Source organism: Cotesia typhae, unplaced genomic scaffold (genome assembly GCF_013202065.1).
Source record: "Cotesia typhae breed Kobodo isofemale line unplaced genomic scaffold, CoteBio_Ctyphae contig_20, whole genome shotgun sequence".
Taxonomy (NCBI): domain Eukaryota; kingdom Metazoa; phylum Arthropoda; class Insecta; order Hymenoptera; family Braconidae; genus Cotesia; species Cotesia typhae.
This window is the reverse complement of record NW_027423725.1, coordinates 1,007,752-1,027,439: the sequence shown is the minus strand read 5'-3', so window position 1 is coordinate 1,027,439 and position 19,688 is coordinate 1,007,752. Positions and strand designations below refer to the sequence as shown.

Sequence of the window (19,688 nt, the reverse complement as noted above, 5' to 3'; positions counted from 1 at the left end):
ATATATATATATATATATATATATATATATATATATATATATATATATATATATATATATATATATATAAAATTACTGTATAATTGTAACGAAAATTGTTTTTAAACGATGTGGTATTTTTATTGTAGATATTATTGCATAACGAATAAATGATTAATTGTAAAGTACTTTATTATGATTTTACCTAAAAATTTTTTATTTTTAATATACTTTCTAATTTTAAAAAGAAAAAATTAAATTTCGAATTTAATCGTATTTTATCAAATTTTTTAATTTTGAATTGCGCGCGCAATTTAAAGCGCAAGCGCGCGTTTTAATTTAAATTGCGCGCGCAAGTGCGCGCTTTAATTTAAATTTGAGATTGCATTTTTTTTTATGCTTACGATATATTCGACTTATCATGCTTACGATATAAATTTTTTTTTTTACTTATTGTTTTATTAACACTTTTTTATTTTAAAAATAAAAAATTTAATTTTCAAAGCCAAAAGGGCGTATGTTTTAACTTATATGCTCTTTTAGCTTGTAGACATTGAAAATTTAGTGACCTAAAGTCGAAAGGGCGCACAATTTTTTTTTCGAGTAAAAAAAAAAAATTCTAATAAATTAATAAATATATTTTTTGAATGATGAATTTTTAAAAAATTGATTTTCTGTGAACATTTAATTTTTTTAATTAAAATAAAATTGCAAGTGTCAAACAACTACTCCACTGTCAATAACTGGGTCTTTTACGTTATTACAATTTTAATAATAATTTTGTTTATAATTTTAATTGAAAAAGGTACTTTACTTTAATGTGATTGGTCAAATATATCATAAGCATGAAAAAATATACAATTTTACATTCAAATTAAAGCGTGCCTGCGCGCGCAATTTAAATAAAAGCGCGCGCTTGCGCGCGCAATTCAAATTTAAAAAATTCGATAAAATACATCTTTAGCTTACCGACGCCCAAACTTACCAAAAAAAGATGTCACTTTTATCACTTTAACCACCTCAAAGCTTACCCTGATAGCCACCTTATCTATAACTTACTGTCAATCTACGTCCGCAATTTGAAGCAAACTTGACGGAAAGAGTTGGCAAAGCGAGCGATTACCTATTAGTTACCTATAACTTACTCTGCAAATAGACGTCAAAACTTGCTGTACAAGTATTTCCTTCAAATTGTAGTAAAGTTGAAAGGAAATTTAACTACAAGTTTGATTGTTAACTTGTATTCAAGTTGCGGCCGTAGATTTCCGTCAATTTGCTTACAACTGTTGTTGAGAGAAGAATTACCGCCAACTTGATGTATAAATTAACCGTAACTGCTGGAAGTCAACACTTACTGAGAAAGCGCAGGCTATCAGGGTATATTTAACAATTTAAATGAATATAACCTCACTTCAGTAGCCAACACAGACTAGAGCCTCCAACAATTACAAACTGCCCAAATAATTAATTTTATAATCTAATTTTTTTACACATATATTCAAATACAAACAAATATATTTTTATAAAAATACCTCGAGGAGTATTTTAAACTAACCACAAAGTTGTCTAAAAATATTTATTAGCTGAAAAGTGTCTTACAGTAGTTTTTTAAAGCAGAGTTGAGAGTGACACAACCTATATTTTCCATGTTAAATGTTAAATTTGTAAATATATTTAATAGAAGAATAAAATAATTTTAAATTTAAAATAATGTCCGAAGAACTAAAAATCGATCACCGAGCGCGGAAGCGCATCAAGGAAGTTAAAAAAAAAGCCAGGCCTGGTAAGTAATTTATAACCTCTTTTATTAATTTATATTGTGTGTTTTTAAATTCTATTTTTTTGTTTTTTATATTTATGGGGTAATATGGTCATTTTTTAGAACTGGCGGATAAGGTCGCTTGGACCCAGCACGAGTATGTCAAAAAATTAGGAGAATTTTGGAAATTCGAGGATAATGTTGACCGCATCGATGAGTCACAGGTTTCTTGTGATGAATTTATTAAATTATATGAGAAACCTTACAAACCTGTGATAATACGAGGTGTTCAAACGGAATGGAAGGCCCAGTACAAATGGACTGTTGAGGTATTTATTTATTTATTTATTTTTTTTTTGTAATATAAAATTCTAACTCCAAAAGCAATTTTATTAAATTTTTCAAAAATAACAATAATTTTTTTTTTAAACAAAAGTTTGACTCATTATTGACTCAAAAAAAAAAATCAGGAGTATGATAAACTAATATTTTCTTTGAATAATAAGCATTTAAGGTAGTACCCTCGCCAGAGTCTTTTTCTTAGGATTTTTTAAAAATTTTGCCAGTAATGTTCATATAATTTTGCATCTATTGGCGCAATTTGAAAATTTTTGACCATCTAGTTTCAGAGATATTTAATTTCAAAGTTTGAGTTTTGAGCGCTTTTATACATTACGGTATACGGGATATCCAAAAGTTTACCTACAAACATTTTTATATCTCAGAAACTTTTCTTAGGATCTTTTTAAAAAACTAGAGTAACGTTAACTAACAACTAAACAATTTTTTAAAAATAATTTCATTGATAATTACCACACAGTTTCACAGATATTTATTAATAAGTAATGAAAAATTTACCTAGACCAGAGTAGCCGAGGAAGGGATACGTTAATAAAGCTATGGCAACAACGCAAGTTTTGTGAGCCAAGAAAAAAGTATGAGACGCGTTAGCGCTGAAAAATTTGAAAAGTTTAATCTACGTCAGGTGTAATATTATAGTTATTAATTTTATTTATTTAAAAAAAAAAAAATAACAATGATTATTTTATAAAAATAAGTATTTTTCTATAATTATTAAAAATTCAAAAAAGTTAACAATTTTAATATAATAATATATATTAATCTTTGATAAGTTATAAAAATAATAGTCAGATGAAATAATAAAAAATAGTAAAATTTAAAATCAGTTAATACATCAACACAAAAAATTTAATTACTGATTTTTCTGAAAAAACAAAACAATACTGTCAATTATTTTTTTTCAGACATTGTAATTATATTTCCGAATAAATGTATGTAAGTAAATAAATAAACGCATGTATCAAAACAGAGGTCAGTCTACAGCTGGTCCAAAACACTAGAGTGTAACCACTATAAAATATCTTAACGCTCATGCAGTGTTGCCAGACTTTTCAAACGATCAGTTTCTCGTTGGTGATTGGCTAAAATAAGTACATAAACAGTAAAAAGTTTTAGGCTTGTCAATAATTACTCTCAAGTATATGTACCGTACACTCTAACATAAACTTTTGACTACGGAACTCGCGAGGGTTCTATCTTAATTAATTTTAAGATGCATAACAAAAGTATTTCTACGTATTATTTTTTTTATAAACATTCTTTACACTAGGTGGGTACTTGGATAATAATAAAATAAAATTTCCAGAGATTAGCCAAAAAGTACCGTAACCAAAAATTCAAGTGCGGAGAAGACAACGAGGGGTACAGCGTAAAAATGAAGATGAAGTACTACGTCCAGTACATGCGGAACAACGAAGACGACTCTCCTCTGTACATCTTCGACAGCTCGTTCGGGGAACACCCGAGACGGAAAAAGCTTCTGGAAGACTACGTAATACCCAAGTACTTCCGGGATGACCTGTTCCAGCACGCGGGGGAGCACCGGCGCCCGCCGTACCGGTGGTTCGTGATGGGCCCGGCGCGTTCCGGAACCGGGATCCACATCGATCCCCTCGGAACGAGTGCCTGGAACGCCCTGATATCCGGACACAAGCGCTGGTGTCTCTTTCCGACACACACGCCAAGGGAACTTTTGAAAGTGACCGGCTCCGAGGGCGGGAAGCAGCGAGACGAAGCCATCACCTGGTTCTCAGTGATTTATCCTCGGACCAAACTTCCATCCTGGCCGCAAGACTGTCTGCCCATAGAGATCCTCCAGGGCCCCGGGGACACCGTCTTTGTTCCTGGAGGCTGGTGGCACGTCGTACTCAACCTAGACGAGACGATAGCCATCACCCAGAATTTTTGTTCCCGCACTAACTTCCCCGTCGTCTGGCACAAAACTGTTCGCGGCCGCCCGAAATTGTCAAGGAAGTGGCTCAAAGTTCTCGCGGAAAAAGAACCAGACTTGGCGGCTCTCGCGACTACTATTGATGTCCAGAAGGACACTGGGGTTGCCAGTGATTCATCCAGTGGGTCTTCCAGCAGCTCTTCCTCCAGCAGCTCCTCCAGCCAATCTGAAGGTAGCGAAGAAGACAGTGGACAGGAATCTTTGTCCGCTCACAAGAAGAAGAAAAGGTAAATTTTTATCTGATTTATTTAATAAGTACAATTTATAAAATTGTGATAATTAAGGTGAAAGGCCCAATTATTGACAGGGGTCTAAATATTGACACCCTAAATTATTTTTAAATATATTAAATCATCTGTAACAAGAATAACTATCATATAAATTTTTATTAAATTCTAATTAATTAAAAAATTTAAAAAAATTACTGTCAGTTCAAAATATTAAATATTAATTATTAAAAAAAAAATAAAGTTAGTACCAGTTCATCAAACCAGCTTACGAGTGTCTATTTTCTTAACAACTTTGGTTAGAAAAGGATTTGTTTTAAATGCCGAGTTTAAATTAATTTCTTCATCTAATTATATGATTTTTTTTTTTTTTTTTTTTAATTAACAATATATGAAAAATTTATAAAATTGAATAATCGAAATTAATTGTATGCTTTATAATATTTAAATAATGGGTGTCAATAACTAGTTGATAATTTTTAAATTGAATCTCATATTGACAGCCAGTCGACAGCGCTATTACGCCTTTTTTGTTTTTTTTACTTAAACCTAAAAAATTAACTGTAAGAGTTTGAACTCTTCTGATTAAATAAATTATTTTTAAATTAATTTTTATATTTTTAAAAGTAATTAATTATTTATGGAAATTATTATTAATAAACTTTAATAATATTGATTACTTAATAATAACTTTCGATAAATAAGAATAAGCAGATGATTCGACGCATGCGCAGTATAAGTGTCAATAATTGAGGCTAAGGCATGTCAATAATTAGATCAATCACTTTTTTAACCTGTCAATAATTGGTTTATCCGGATAATCTATTTAATTATTCAAAATTAATTAGTAAATATCTCTGATTATTATTTTAAATTTTGTGTCTTAAAATAAATTTCTTATTTAATTTTAACTGAAAAAATATTAAAAATTAAAATTCTTTAAAAAATATAAAAAATAAATAAGAACATTTTTATAATGAATAATATTTTATTTATTTTGACAGAAGAAAATTAAACAATCAACCCTGACAATGTCGCGTACGTGGGGCCCTCAATAAGGTTCAACTGTACAGTATTAATCATTCATTATTATTGTTTGTACTGAGAATAAATATTATAATAACTATTGGAACAATCTATCTGTTCATAATAAAATGAGAGCTAGATATTGCCAAAATTTAATTAAAACCTCGGAACAGCCTTCTGTTAATTTTATTTTATTTAATATAATATAATATAATACAATATATCTACTTAACAATACTTAACCTCAATAATCCCAGTATCTAATTTAGGCGACGGTTTTTTTGTTTAAGTTTAAAATCTAACCTTAAATGACCTCTTGCATTCCCATCATTTGCGTTAAAAAAGTAAAAAAAAATCTATACATAAATAAATTAAATGCCAACAATACTGCATTTAAATCTCTTCATCATTGGTAAATTCATTAATTTAATTATTTATTTTATTGGTTGGTAATAGCTGCCTGGTGTTTAGGATTAACTATAGTACAATTAATTACTGCGACTAGTCAACTCGAGAACTGTCCATAAAAATTTTAATAATTATCGTAATGCATGATTTAGTTTTATAATTCAAATAAGAATAGGACTTTTGTAAAAACAATTAATAAATTTTAATAATTAATTATAATCAAACATGATCAGGATTAGGAACATGGTCAGTACAAGTAATATTATTATTTTTTGGAATATGATCAGTTCTAGGAACATGATCATCGGAACAATATTTATTGGAACGGGATCAGTGCAAGGAACATAATCATTTTTCGGACTATGATCAGTGCCAGGAACATAATCATGGTTCGGAACAGGGTTAGTGCTGGGAACATGATCAGTGCAATGATTGTGACCATTTATCATTGTTCGGAACGCGGTCAGTACAAGGAGCATGATCAGTTCTAGGAACATGATCAGTTCTGGGAACATGGTCAGTTCTAGGAACATACCAGTTCTAAGAACGTGTTCATTTCTAGGAACATAATCCGTTCCAGGAACAGGATAAATAAAATAAAAAAAAAAAAAATAAATATAAAAGAAGAAAAGTCCTCGAGTCGTTACAGAACAGATAAATGCAATAAACTAACCCCAGTATAGGCCAGTAATCAAATTAAATACTCATTATTATCTTGATGACTAATTTTGTCGACAGTTACAGTCTCCATTGGTGGTAACTGTTAGCATTTTAAGGAATTGCTTCGCTGATAGGTACGTGGCTGGTCACGTTTATTGAAATAGCTCCAGAGTCTTATAGTTCCATCACTGATCGGCGATTGTTGTTGATCATCAGCGGAATAATAAATCCCATGCAAAAGGAAAAAAAAGTGATGCATGAATAATAATGAATTCATGAGTGCAAATAATTAAATAAATAAGCTTATGATAATGATAATGATTATGAATATAATAATGATAAAAAATTGACATCATTGACATCAAGGGAAAAGGATCTGGGACTCGCCAGAGCTTAACTTCTCCCGAGCTGCAATCAATAAAGTATCTTATAGCTTTAAGCTCTATTCTAATGAAGATTGTCGATTATAAATTGATGATGGTCTAATTAATCAATCATATAAGCTAGTACTCACTTGCTGGCGGTAAAAATGTGCTGTTGATTGGTCACCACTGCATTTATCGCCGATCCATGGGCCCGAACTTCTCCAAGAAGATTGCATTCACCCGTTGATTCTCGACATACTGACCAAGCCCGAAGAATTCCTCCTCGACAGCCGGAAATCATTACAGAACCGGCGTTTATTGTACAGAGACCTAGGATCCAGTCTTTGTGGGCATTATTTATAGATTGCACTAGTTCCATTTTGCTCAAGTCCCAACGCTTTATGCACATATCCCTAGAGCCTAAAATAAAAAAAAAAAAATATTTTAAAGATCCTTAATTAAAAAAAAATTTTTTTTTCTCAGAAAAGAATCCATATCTGATAATATGTGATCATATAGGATCACATTTGACCATATATGACCTACATATGACCATATACGATCACATGACCATATATGCTCACATATGACCATATATGATCACATATGACCATATATGATCACATATGACCATGTATGATCCGTATGGTCACGTATGACCATATATGATCTAGGATCATATATCATCATATGTACATGTGATTTATATTCTATATGATCTTATATGGCTTTACTTATGTTATATATGATCGTATATGACGGTCAGATATGATCATATATTATCGTATGTAGTGGTTATATTGTTCTAAAGGATTATATATGACCTATCAGATGGTCACCTATGATCATATATGATCTTATATGACGAAAAAAAGATCATATTTACCTGAGAAAAGTATTGATCCACTTGGAGCAAGACATTCAACTCCATCATAATGTGGCGGAGCAAGACTAACTGCTTGTCCAGATGTGTTCCTATCAATCAACGAAATCAGATGATCTTTGCTACCAGTGATTATTCTGCCGTCATTCGCTACCGCGAGACACATGACTGCAGCAGTATGAGGCGGACTAAGCCTGCCAGTGTAAGTCAACTTCCGAAGGTCCCAGGTTCTTACTTTGTCGCTTGAAGCAGTATACAGCTCTTGTTCATCGAGACTAAGTGCTAAATCGTTGATCGCACTCTCTCCTACTGGCAGTTGCAGCGTTCTTGAAGGAGTTGCATGGGACAGTGATCCATTTTGGGTTTGTCCTGAAGAAAATAGAGTTTTTACACACGAATTAGCAGCTCTCAGATCCCAGACTTTGACGTAAGCCGCTGATACACTAAATAGTAAATTATTGAGCCGTGAATATTTTACAGCTACTACATTGTTTGGGTGACCTGACAATGTCATGTTCTCCAAACCCGTTCCAAGGTCCCATACTTTGACCGTTCGATCTGAAAATAAAATTGTGAGTTAATATTTTTGGTAAAAAAAAAAAAAAAAAAAAAAAATTACATCACATATTATCAGATCTGATTGTATTGGTGATAAATTTAAAACAAATATATGTTTGTTTGTTCAGATCAGACATTATGTCATAAAAAATAATCAGATTTGACGATATTTGACCAGAAATGATCAGATCTGACCCTTTTTAATCATACGATTACTTCAGATATCATCATATTTCATCAGATCTGATATTGAGTAGCCAAATCTTATCAAATCTGACGTTAATTGGTCAAACTTCATCAGATCTGACGTTAATTGTGATAATCTGATTAAATTTAATCGTTTTTTTACAATGTATTTAGTTTAAATATTGTAATATTCGATCAGATCTGAGGTCTTGTGACCAAAAATGATCAAATCTGACGTTAAATGTTCAAACAATTAGATCTGATAATATTTAATAGTATATTTAGGACAGATGTACTTATATCTTTTCAGATCTGACGTTTTACTATTAAATTTGATCAGGTCTTACGTTTAATAGTCAGATCTGATCAGATCTAATATTCTGTTGCTAGATATAGTTAGATATGATCTATTTTAATAATATTTTAAGCACAAATAATATTATATTCAATCAGATCTGACGTTATTTGGCTAGATCTGATGAGATCTAATCGTTTTCAATGCATTCAGTCAAAAAATATATATTTTTTTTATCAGATCTGACATTGTTTGGTGAAATCTGATCAGATTTGACGTTATGTAGTCAGAATTGGTTAGATCTGATCATATTTAGTGTTGCTTAGTCTTTATAAAATTACATTTAATCAGATCTGACCAAATATAATCAGATCTGTCAAGATCTGAACAGTATTCCCAAAAAAATTGAAATTTAAAAAAAAATCCTGAAAATTTTATAAAATTAATACAATTAAAAATCTCATAATTTTCCAATAAAATTTTTTTTTAAACTTTTAACTTCAACCCAATTGTATAAATTGTCTAAAAAAGAAATATCAATTAAAAAGTTAAAAAGTAGTTAATAAATTCCCTGAACTTGAATAAAAAATCGCTTTATAAATACCTTTAGAGCCGCTGAATAATAGATCAGGTGTAACGTCAATAGCCAGAACAGCTTTACCGTGACCTTCCGCTACGTGGCTGCACTGCAAAGTCGCTCGTGGTTGAACTTTTCCAGGATACGGTGAAATAATACCCTTGCTTGGTTGTGGATCTGTTGTCAGTGGTTGTCTAGCGGCAGTTAGCCTCGAGAATACATTTTCTTCACGACTATTGAATCGCCTATAGATGGTAGGCGATCCAGGTGGCGAAGAAATCTCCATTTGCGCCACCTGTTCCCTAATTTGTTAGATTTTAGGTTAAGTGTTAGTAAAAAAATTTATTAATCTAAAAATTTTAATAAAATAAATCACTTTAATTATTGTAATTTATTAAACAATTATAAAATATACAAATATAAATTATAAATAATAGTAATAATAAAGAAAATTTGTACAATTACATGCCTAGAGGGTAGTTTTGATTCAGCGTCTAGTGAATAATTATAGACAAAGATTTAGCGTGCTTGGCATGCTTAAGTAATGTACTTAAAAGGTGTAACAATTAACAAATAAATAATAACATATTAATTAATTCACGGAACAAGACGACTCACATGGAACCGCCCAGTCCATGGTGCGGCCGACGCAATGGCCGCGGAGAGGTGCTATCCCGCCTAGCGAGTGTTGGAGATCCGCCATGCTGTCCTCGCGTTAATACCAACCCCCTGTTTTCGATATTTAACATTTATTGTGAGGACCGAGGAGACCACGGGTGAGTTCAAAGTTCGTTTTTACAAGGGTTAATTAATTTTTAACGTACTTTAGGCTTCCAGGCGCGCTGGGGACGCGCGTCAGCGGGTGGTTGTGGTTTTGATTCTGGTTCTGGTTCTGATTTTGATTCTGGTTCTGGTTCTGCTGATTTTTGGAGTCGGTGGTTCCAAAAAGAAGGTCGTTCCGCTGGAGCTTGCGCTGGCGAGCCTTTACGCGCTTGCCCTCGGTTTCTTGGTAAGTTTCACTGCTAAAAATTATTTAGTAGTTTTTATGTAGAACTTGGACTATTTTCCAAAAAACAATTTTATATGTATGAAACGTGCAGAAATGCAAAAAAAAAATTTTATACGCTCTTATAGCTCCCGGGACCCACCTCGGATGCCATAAGGGCCTACAATAAAAATTCTATTTTTTTTTTAAGTCCAAAAAAATATCCTACATTGATAGAAAAAAAATCTTGATTCAAGAAACTTTTTTTCTTCAAAATTTGAACTCTTGAAACTAGATATAGACATATTTCTTTCAAGAATTTTTGTCTCTTGGTTTAAAATAGGCGATAACGTTGATTCAAGGTGTTACCGACTTGTGTTAACAATGGCTTTTTTTTTTTGAGTCATTAATTTACTTATTTCCAAGAAATAATTTTTTTTTCGGTATAACAATTAAGGACTATTTAGTTTTTGAAATATACTTTGATGAATTATTTTAAGTTTTTTAAACGATAATGTTATTTTGGTTGAAAAACTAAATGTATCGATTGAAGATAATATAGCTCTTAATCCAAAAAAATCTAAATCAAGACAAGAAATTCTTAAAGCAAAATAATCATTTGTCTTCCGAAATAAATTCTTAGATCAAGAAAATATCTCTTGAGTCAACATAAATTCCGGTTTACCGTATTTGATATACTTATTTTTATAATAATAATTAATGTTGAATTGTTAAATTAATAAATTTTGACTGATTTTGTGATTATAATCGAGTTATTATTTTTGGGCAAGCTTATGTGTTGGTCTAATGTCAAATGAACACACACAAAAACCATGTTAAAAAGACGCAACACGGTAACAACCTTATGTGTTTAGAAGTTTGTGTGGTGGGATATTTTATCAAAGGAAATTTATGTGAAGGGGATATATTTGTCTTGAAATTATTTTGTTGGAGGATATTTTGTCTGTAGGGTATTTTATCGGGGGATGAAACCCCCCCCCCTTAAATTAAGTAAAATTTACTTAAATCAAGAAAAATTTCTTAGTTTAAAAATTTTTCTACTGAAACCAAGAAGATGAAATTTTTTAAAATTATTTACTTGATTCAAGTAAATTTTTTTTTCTATGTTAAATTTCTTTTAAATGATTGGATGTTAAATTGATAAATTAAAAAACTCACATATCCGACGACGACGACCTCGACATAGAAGGACTGTAATTTCCTTCATTATTAAAAGCGAAGAGCTCTCTATCGCGCATGACATGTTCAAGCAACTGATGCTGAACATCACTCTGCTGCGTGACCTGGTTCAACCTGCTCTCCATGTCCCTGAACTCAAGCTGTTTCTGAGCAGCACTGCAGCTCTGATCGACAATAAACCCGAGCATCTTCTGCATGAGATACTGAGCTTCATCAACGCTCTTAATCGAAGAGATGAGCGCTTCAACACCAGGTTCTCCTTCAATATCACAATCTCCGACCTCGACCATGTCCCTCTGGCACTCAGCAATGCTGTCCTGGACGTAGGAAATTTTGCTCTTGACATTATCAATGTCCTCGTCAAAATAGCTCGTGTCCTCATTAGCAGCCGCAAAGACTGCTCTGTTCTTCTCCAGCTGTTCCAGATCGCGACCCAGCTGCTCCCTCTCCGCGAGCAGTCGCTCCATCTCGCGCTCTGTCTCCGCAGCGGCTTGCTTCACCAGCGTGTGCTTGGTGATGGTCCTCTCGAGGGTCTGCCACCGGGGCTTGAGATTTTTTGAACCCAGCTTCGTGGGAGTTCGTCCCGCGACCTTCTCGCTGAGTCCCCTGTCGCGCTTCCTCAGGGCTGTAACTTCCTCCTGCTTCCGTCGGAGCACCACTTCCTTCATCCGCTTGTCCGCTTCTAAACTCCGGATCATGTTCGCGTTCTTACGGCTTTCTTTTCTGAGCTGCGCGATCTCTCGGTTACGTCGCAGCTCGCTGTCTTTGTGCCGCTGACTCTCCAATCGCATTTTTCGCAAAAGTTCTACCTTCGCGTGCTTCATGTCCTGCAACTCCTTGTGCAGGCTCTTCAGTCGCATCTGACTCTGTGTCTGGTTTTTTAACAAGCGCGCGTGCTCTTTCTTTGCTGATTGTAAGATTCTCATTTCTTTCTGCAGCGATGTTAGCTTCTTTTCGTATTCATCTCTCAGTTTCTAGAAAAAAAAAATTTGTAAAATTATTAGAGCCAAAATTAATAATTCAAATTTTTTATATTACCGCGCAAATATTGGTCCTATAAAAAAATTATTAAACAAAAATTGTTCTGAATTTAATTTTATAAAAAAAAATGTTTTTTATAATTTTTTTTAAGGTAGGTTGTTGCAATCCGCGGTCAAAGTAATTTATTTATTTATTTACATACATTTATTCGGAAATATAATTACAATGTCTGAAAAAAAATAATTGACAGTATTGTTTTGTTTTTTCAGAAAAATCAGTAATTAAATTTTTTGTGTTGATGTATTAACTGATTTTAAATTTTACTATTTTTTATTATTTCATCTGACTATTATTTTTATAACTTATCAAAGATTAATATATATTATTATATTAAAATTGTTAACTTTTTTGAATTTTTAATAAATATAGAAAAATACTTATTTTTATAAAATAATCATTGTTATTTTTTTTTTTTAAATAAATAAAATTAATAACTATAATATTACACCTGACGTAGATTAAACTTTTCAAATTTTTCAGCGCTAACGCGTCTCATACTTTTTTCTTGGCTCACAAAACTTGCGTTGTTGCCATAGCTTTATTAACGTATCCCTTCCTCGGCTACTCTGGTCTAGGTAAATTTTTCATTACTTATTAATAAATATCTGTGAAACTGTGTGGTAATTATCAATGAAATTATTTTTAAAAAATTGTTTAGTTGTTGGTTAACGTTACTCTAGTTTTTTAAAAAGATCCTAAGAAAAGTTTCTGAGATATAAAAATGTTTGTAGGTAAACTTTTGGATATCCCGTATACCGTAATGTATAAGAGCGTTCAAAACTCAAACTTTGAAATTAAATATCTCTGAAACTAGATGGTCAAAAATTTTCAAATTGCGCCAATCGATGCAGAATTATATGAACATTACTGGCAAAATTTTTAAAAAATCCTAAAAAAAACGACTCTGACGAGGGTACTACCTTAAATTGGAAATAATTTTTCTGGAATCTCCTTAAAATTCCCATTTATAAAAAACCTCAAAAACCCTACCTTAACCTTCTCAGTTGGCGGCGAAGCCTGCTGCTGAAGCGAGTTCAAAACCTTATCCCTCTCCTCCTGAGTGTCTTTAATCCTAGCTTGCAACTGCGCTAATTTATCTTCATAGTGCTGCTTCATAGAAATAAGCCTCTTTTGCGACATCTCCAGCTCCTGAATCAGCCTTTGCTTGACATCAATATCCGAAGTGAGGGCCTCTAGTTCCCTTCCCATAGCCATTTCTTCATCCTCCTCCTTCCTATCTTCCTCATCAGACTCATCCTCACTCAAGGACTCTTGTCCATTTTCCGTATTGTCCGCATCAGGATCCTCATCATCCTCCTTACTAGCCGTCTGTTCCTTCAAAGCGTCCAACTTATTAATATCCTGCTGGAGCGCTTTCTTCGCGGTGTCCAAAATGGACGGCGCTTCAAAGGCATAGTCCGCATGCGGCGCTGCTTGCTGCCTTTTCTTCAGCTGCTGGTACATAGCTTCCACTTCAAGCAACCTAGCCCTTAACTCTTCAATTTCTTGGACGTACCCCAGGACCAATTGGGACGCGTCTTCATTTCCCGAAGAGACCCATTGGCCCGCGGCTTTTTCCGCGAGCAGCAGTGCGTTCTTCGCTGTCAAAGCTTCCACAGTTTCTGACAAGGCTTTAACCCGAGTCCGGAGACTCTGCATCTCGCTGTTGAGCATCTGGGTTTCATGCCAGGCGTCATTAACGCCGTCTTCTCCAGCGACGCGCTTTCCTTGCCTGAATTCAAGGAGTTCCAGCTGAAGCTGCTGAATTTCCCGGCGCAGGGACGCGATTGTTCTTGAACTCTTGTCCTGGTTGATCGTCACCTTGTTCTTGATGTTCCTCGCACGGTTCGCGTACTTCAGAGTGCTGAGAGTCTCCATGAAGTCGCGGTCGCTGGGAGAGATGCAAGCGATCATGCAAGTCTGGGAATTCCCGCCGAGAGAATCTTGCAGAAGACGAGTCAGCTTTGAATCTCGGTAAGGCACGTGCAAACTCTTCTTACTTTTGTCCCCCAATGCAGAAATTACGTTCCCTAATGCCAACAGCCCGCAGTTTATCGAGATTCCTTCCTTAGCGCGGTCTCCGGTTGCGCCCGTACGCTTTAATCGCTCGGAACCTGCGAGATCTACGAAGTGGAACTTCGCGGTCAAAGTCTCGAACTCGTTCATGGGGTCGCTCGTGTCCACGTCCGCATCTGGGTCTTCTACGCGGATGCACCGCTGCTGCTTGATGAACAGCGTGAAAATTGCGTGCGATCTTGAAGATTGGGTGTTCATTTGAGTCGGACCTGTCGTTCGGGCCAGGGCACCTAGGCGGAGGTATTCCAGGGCTTGCTCTGGGTTTGTTACTACTCGAGGTTCCACGCCGGTAAGGTGGATGTTTCCTGAGGTGTCCTCGTGGATTCGAGCTCCTCCGCTTGGCCCGCCGGGTTCGAGGAGGTCTTTTAGGTCTTCATTGTAGAGTTCAAGGAATTGGGCTGTTACCTATAAGATATTTTTTTAAATGATATTTAAGTTAGCAGTCATTAAATAATTTTTTAACAAACAAATTTGTTTAAAAAAATTATTTTTGTAAAATTGCAGTTTTTATTTTTTTTTATTTGATTTCTTTTTTGCTATCATTTATTTATTTAAAAAAATTATTTTTTAAAAATTGCAATTTTGTTTTATTGTTTTTTTAATTTTTTTTAATTTGATTTTTTTAAATTTAATTTTTTTTCGCCATCATTTATTTGTTACAAAAATTATTGAAAATTTGCTAAATTAATTTTAATAATTTTTGATTATTAATAGAGCAAAATTTAGGAACTTTTTGAAGCAATTTGTAATTTCTTTTTTAAATTTAATAATTTTTTTTACAATAAAAAAAAAATTCTTGACTGGAGTATGAATTTTTTTGGCTCAAGGAAATATTAAAAAAAGTTTTTAATTTCTGGAATAAAGTCAAAGTTTCTTGAACTAAGATTATTTTCCTTGATCCAAAAAAATTTTTTCTTACTCCAAAATAATTTTGGTTTCCCTTAAAATTTTTTTGGCTTAAGAAATTTTTTTTTTATGTGTATAGTTCATACATCTTATAAAAATTGAAGAATTTTTTTTTTCTAATTACCGATTTTTTTATCTAATTATTAATCTCTACACAAAAATTAATAATGATTTTTAAAGTTTATAAATTGTATAAAAATTGAACAGCATTTTTTCTTAATTACCAATATTTTATCTCTATGAACATAATTAAATTGTATTGATTATCATCATGTCACAAGATAATAAAAAATATTTTCAAGTTTTCAATAGAATAAAATAATTCCTTATAATCATTATAATTATAATTAATATTTTTTTCTGTGTATTGGCATTTAATTTAATATCAAAAAAATAAATTTTAATATGTTTATTATTTTAGTTAAAAAAAAAAAAATTATTTCATAAAATTCAAAAATAATTTTTCCTTCGAAAAATATTTTGCAATTAAAAAATTCGTAATTTTAACCAATTGAAAGTTGGAAAAAATATTTTTTTTCATGTTTTTGGATAAAATTTCTTTTTTATCTTTTTTGATATTCTTAATATACTTTTTTTTTTTTTTTTGAAAAATGCAAAAAAAAATTGATCAATTAGATTAAAAAAAATTTCTATGGCCAAACATAGGGCAAAATGAGTTTGACCCCACTTGTAAATAATTACCAAATTTTTTTCTGTTAAATTCTCACCTTGAACTCCGGAGGCATGTGACCACGCTCCCTTGCCCTAGCTTGCTTAGCAGCGATGCCGTCAAAGAGGTGTCTGATCGCCCGGGGAATAATTCCCACAATATTATCATCAATCTCGATATCGAACCCGGTGCCCATGGTGTACGTTTTTCCGGACCCAGTTTGTCCGTAGGCCAGGACAGTGGCATTGTACCCATCCAAGGCCCCTTCCACCAATTTAGCCACGCAGTTGTCATATATTTTCTTCTGCTCGACACCTGTGTCGAATACGTAGTCGTACGTGAAGGCTTTGTCGGCCCCCAAGAATACCTGGGGCTCCCCCGCCGGCACTTGTGTACATATTCGACACATGTCAATCACCTCGCGGGCTACTTGAGGCCTTATCCTGCAATTCAATTTATTGATTAATATTTATTTTTATTAAAGAGCCATTGTTAACTATTTTATGGTAATATTTGTAGAGTTTATGAATTTTAGAGACCACGCAGTTGCACCCACGCGAGTGAAAGTCTTACTAGTAGAGCATGGTCTACTTGATCTATCTTAGATCTGTAAGTTAATTTTATTTTATAGTTCTTTTAGGGAAATTATTTATTTTTAAAATTAAAAATATATTAAATATAAATAAAAAATTTATTTTTTATTTATAAATTCTTGCTAATTTTTTCAATATATTTTTTATTAAATGTAATTAAAATTATAAAAATTTATTTTAAAATATAAAAATGTATTTAATGAATTTTTTTATATATTTATTTTGTTAATATCATAAAAAAAAATTTTTATATTTAAAAATAAATTTTTAAAGCTTAATTTTTGCAATTTTTTTAATATATTTTCTATTGACTGTAATTAAAATTTGTTTTAAATTACAGAATATTTTTTTGGATTTTTTAATATAAAAAAAATTTTTTTTAGAGCTCAATTTATGCCAAATTTTTTATTAAATTTATTTTCAACTACCGAATGTTTTTTTTTTTTTTTTATTTTTCAAAGTATGTATTTTTTATTAATTGTAATTAAAATTTATTTTAAATTACAGGATATTTTTTTCTGATTTTTTAATACCATAAAAAAATTTTTTTAAGCTAAATTTTTGAAATTTTTTTGTGTATGTATTTTTTTAATACCATAAAAATTTTTTTTTTTTTTTTTATTTTTTAGAGTTAAATTTGAGGGAATTTTTTAAATATATTTTTTATTAAATGTAATTAAAATTTATTTTGAACTACGGAATTTTTTTTTTATAGATTTTTTAATTTATATATTTTTAAATACCATAAAAAAATATACAGAAAAAATTAAATATCATAAAAAATTTTAAATGATCCAAAAATCAACTTATAGAAAAATACTATTAATATTTCAATTCAATTTTTTTCCAGGGGGTTTAACATCTGGATTTTTAAAAATTTACACTCAAGATTTTATTATCTAAATTATCATTGCGATAAAATAATTTCTAATAACAGATGGTCGCTAATTTCAATCATTATTTATTCTGCATAAATTATTATTTTAAAAGTACCAGATATCCAATAATTTTTTTGTGGCTAGTGATTAATGTTTAAAATTTTAAAAGATCATTACAAAACACATAATATAAAATGAAATTAATTAATTGGAAAAGAAATTAATTTAATAATTGCTCTAATTAGAAAAGTAATTTTAATTTAACAGAAAAAATTTTATTATTTTGAATGAAAAATATTCTTTAGAGTAAAGAATTTTTTTTTTAATTATTTTCTAATTTAAAAATCTCTCCTTTTGAAATTAAACTTTTTTTTTAATATTATTTATTTATTTATTTTTTAAAAATCAATTAAAAAATTTTTTTTAATTATCTATTCACCTAAAAAAAAATTTAAATAAAATTTCGACAGTCACTATTTATTCAAGGGCTCAAACAACGGTTTGTTAATAAATATTCATTAACTCTAAAAAATATCTATTAAAAATGAATATTTAATTCCAATTAAAATTCTATTAATAAATTTATTTAATAATAAAAAAAATATAAATTAACAGTTAATTAATTTTATTAAATTTTAAAAATTAAAAAAAAATTTTATTGCCTCGTAATTTTATAAATTAATCCTCAAAAATATTTTTTAAACTTACTCTAAATTTTTTTATGAAAAAAAAAAAAAAAAAAAAAAATATAGATAGAATTTAAAAAAAAATATTTATATAGAATTTAAAAAAAAAAAAATTTAGATAGAATTTTTTTCATTAAAAAAAAATATATATATATAGAATTTTTTTCATTAAAAAAAAAAATATATATATATATATAGAATTTTTTTATTAAAAAATTCGGCTTAAAATTTTCAAATTTTTCTAGCATAATATTGATTAATTGATTAATTTTTAATATTAAAAAATTTGAGCCTGAAAATTTAAATATTTAAAAAAAATAAAAATAAAAAATTGAATTTATTTTTAATTAATTAAAAAAACGAATAAATAATAATAATAATAATAATAATAATAATAATAACAATTCACAATAAAAAACTCACCTCACAGCAACTCTTACACTAGAATCGTCAGTCATGATGAATTAGAGCTAAAATATAAAAAAAAAATAAGGAAACAACAAAAAAGAATATTTTGGCATCGGTAAGATTTGAAAAACCGAAAAAATAAAAAATAATAACTCAAAGCAATAGATAAAAGCTGAAGACAGCGTATGCGTATGACTGAGCCTCAAGTGCTCTGAAAACTAAAACAAGCTCAGCAACTTGACCGAGAGAGAGAGATAGCCAAGACAGTCCACTGTCTCTAACTTTCGTTTCCGCCGACTGGACTCTTTTTAACGCTTGAATAGAAGACACCTGGCCGGAAACACCCGAAAACGCCCGAACAGAGACCGGATTGGTCTATGGTCTAGATCGTTTTCCGTCATGGTGACGTTCGATTGCGCAGCGCCTCTTACGGTGAGCGCGCTTAATAGTTGCAGGGGTGTAAAATTCTTGGAAATGTTCACTTAGCCCCCACTTGTCGGATTTGCGCATTAGTGTACTTATATGGAGTGGGAGATTGCTACGTTCTCGGTAAGAATCTAAGAATCGTGCTTAATTGTTTGCTAATTATTGTCTCACGTATCGTAATTAGGCAGGGTCCTCTTCTATCTTCTGTCAAGCCGAGAATTATGCATGGTTGTTTTTTTTTTTTTTTTAAATTCTAGGTAAGAAATGGAATTTTTATTGTTTAGGTGCTAAACTCATAAACAACGTAATTATTTTAAAGAGAAATAATAAGATTTATGTCTTTATTTTTGTTGGAGAAAATTAGAAAAAGCTTTTAAGAGAGTATTCAGGTCTAGAAATTTGAAAAAATCAATTTTTTTTGCATATTTTCAAAGTTTAGACCCTTAAAAATATTTCCTTAAATCAATTTTTCAAAATTTGAATTATTTTCGGAGATACAGTGGATTTTGCGAGCTTCTGCTTCTTCAAAAGAAGGAAGAAAAACATCGAGTATGAAGTAGAAGGCCCAATGTATGGATCTGGGAT

At 31.2% G+C, this 19,688-nt stretch overlaps 2 protein-coding genes across 4 annotated transcripts; one reads left to right on the top strand and one right to left on the bottom strand.

Moving 5' to 3' along the window:
- The first annotated feature begins 1,363 nt into the window (after positions 1-1,363).
- Psr (bifunctional arginine demethylase and lysyl-hydroxylase PSR) lies at positions 1,364-5,525 on the top strand. Its single transcript, XM_074259065.1, has 4 exons — positions 1,364-1,762; positions 1,862-2,067; positions 3,405-4,276; positions 5,281-5,525. The coding sequence occupies exons 1-4, from the start codon at positions 1,690-1,692 to the stop codon at positions 5,303-5,305; spliced, it is 1,176 nt and encodes a 391-aa protein (XP_074115166.1). The 5' UTR covers positions 1,364-1,689; the 3' UTR covers positions 5,306-5,525.
- Positions 5,473-18,891, bottom strand: Klp31e (kinesin-like protein 31E). Of its 3 annotated transcripts, none has more exons than XM_074259064.1 (9): positions 18,693-18,890; positions 16,171-16,555; positions 13,451-14,941; positions 11,399-12,393; positions 10,059-10,256; positions 9,262-9,536; positions 7,622-8,176; positions 6,885-7,155; positions 5,473-6,558 (listed from the first exon to the last, which is right to left on the bottom strand). In XM_074259064.1, the coding sequence occupies exons 1-9, from the start codon at positions 18,725-18,727 to the stop codon at positions 6,474-6,476; spliced, it is 4,290 nt and encodes a 1,429-aa protein (XP_074115165.1). In that variant the 5' UTR covers positions 18,728-18,890; the 3' UTR covers positions 5,473-6,473. The 3 variants fall into 3 exon arrangements, with proteins under 3 accessions (XP_074115165.1, XP_074115163.1, XP_074115164.1); XM_074259062.1 differs by lacking the exon at positions 5,473-6,558 and adding an exon at positions 6,565-6,778 and having other exon boundaries at positions 18,693-18,891; XM_074259063.1 differs by lacking the exon at positions 5,473-6,558 and adding an exon at positions 6,565-6,778 and having other exon boundaries at positions 10,059-10,253; positions 18,693-18,891.
- Positions 18,892-19,688: the final 797 nt, after the last annotated feature.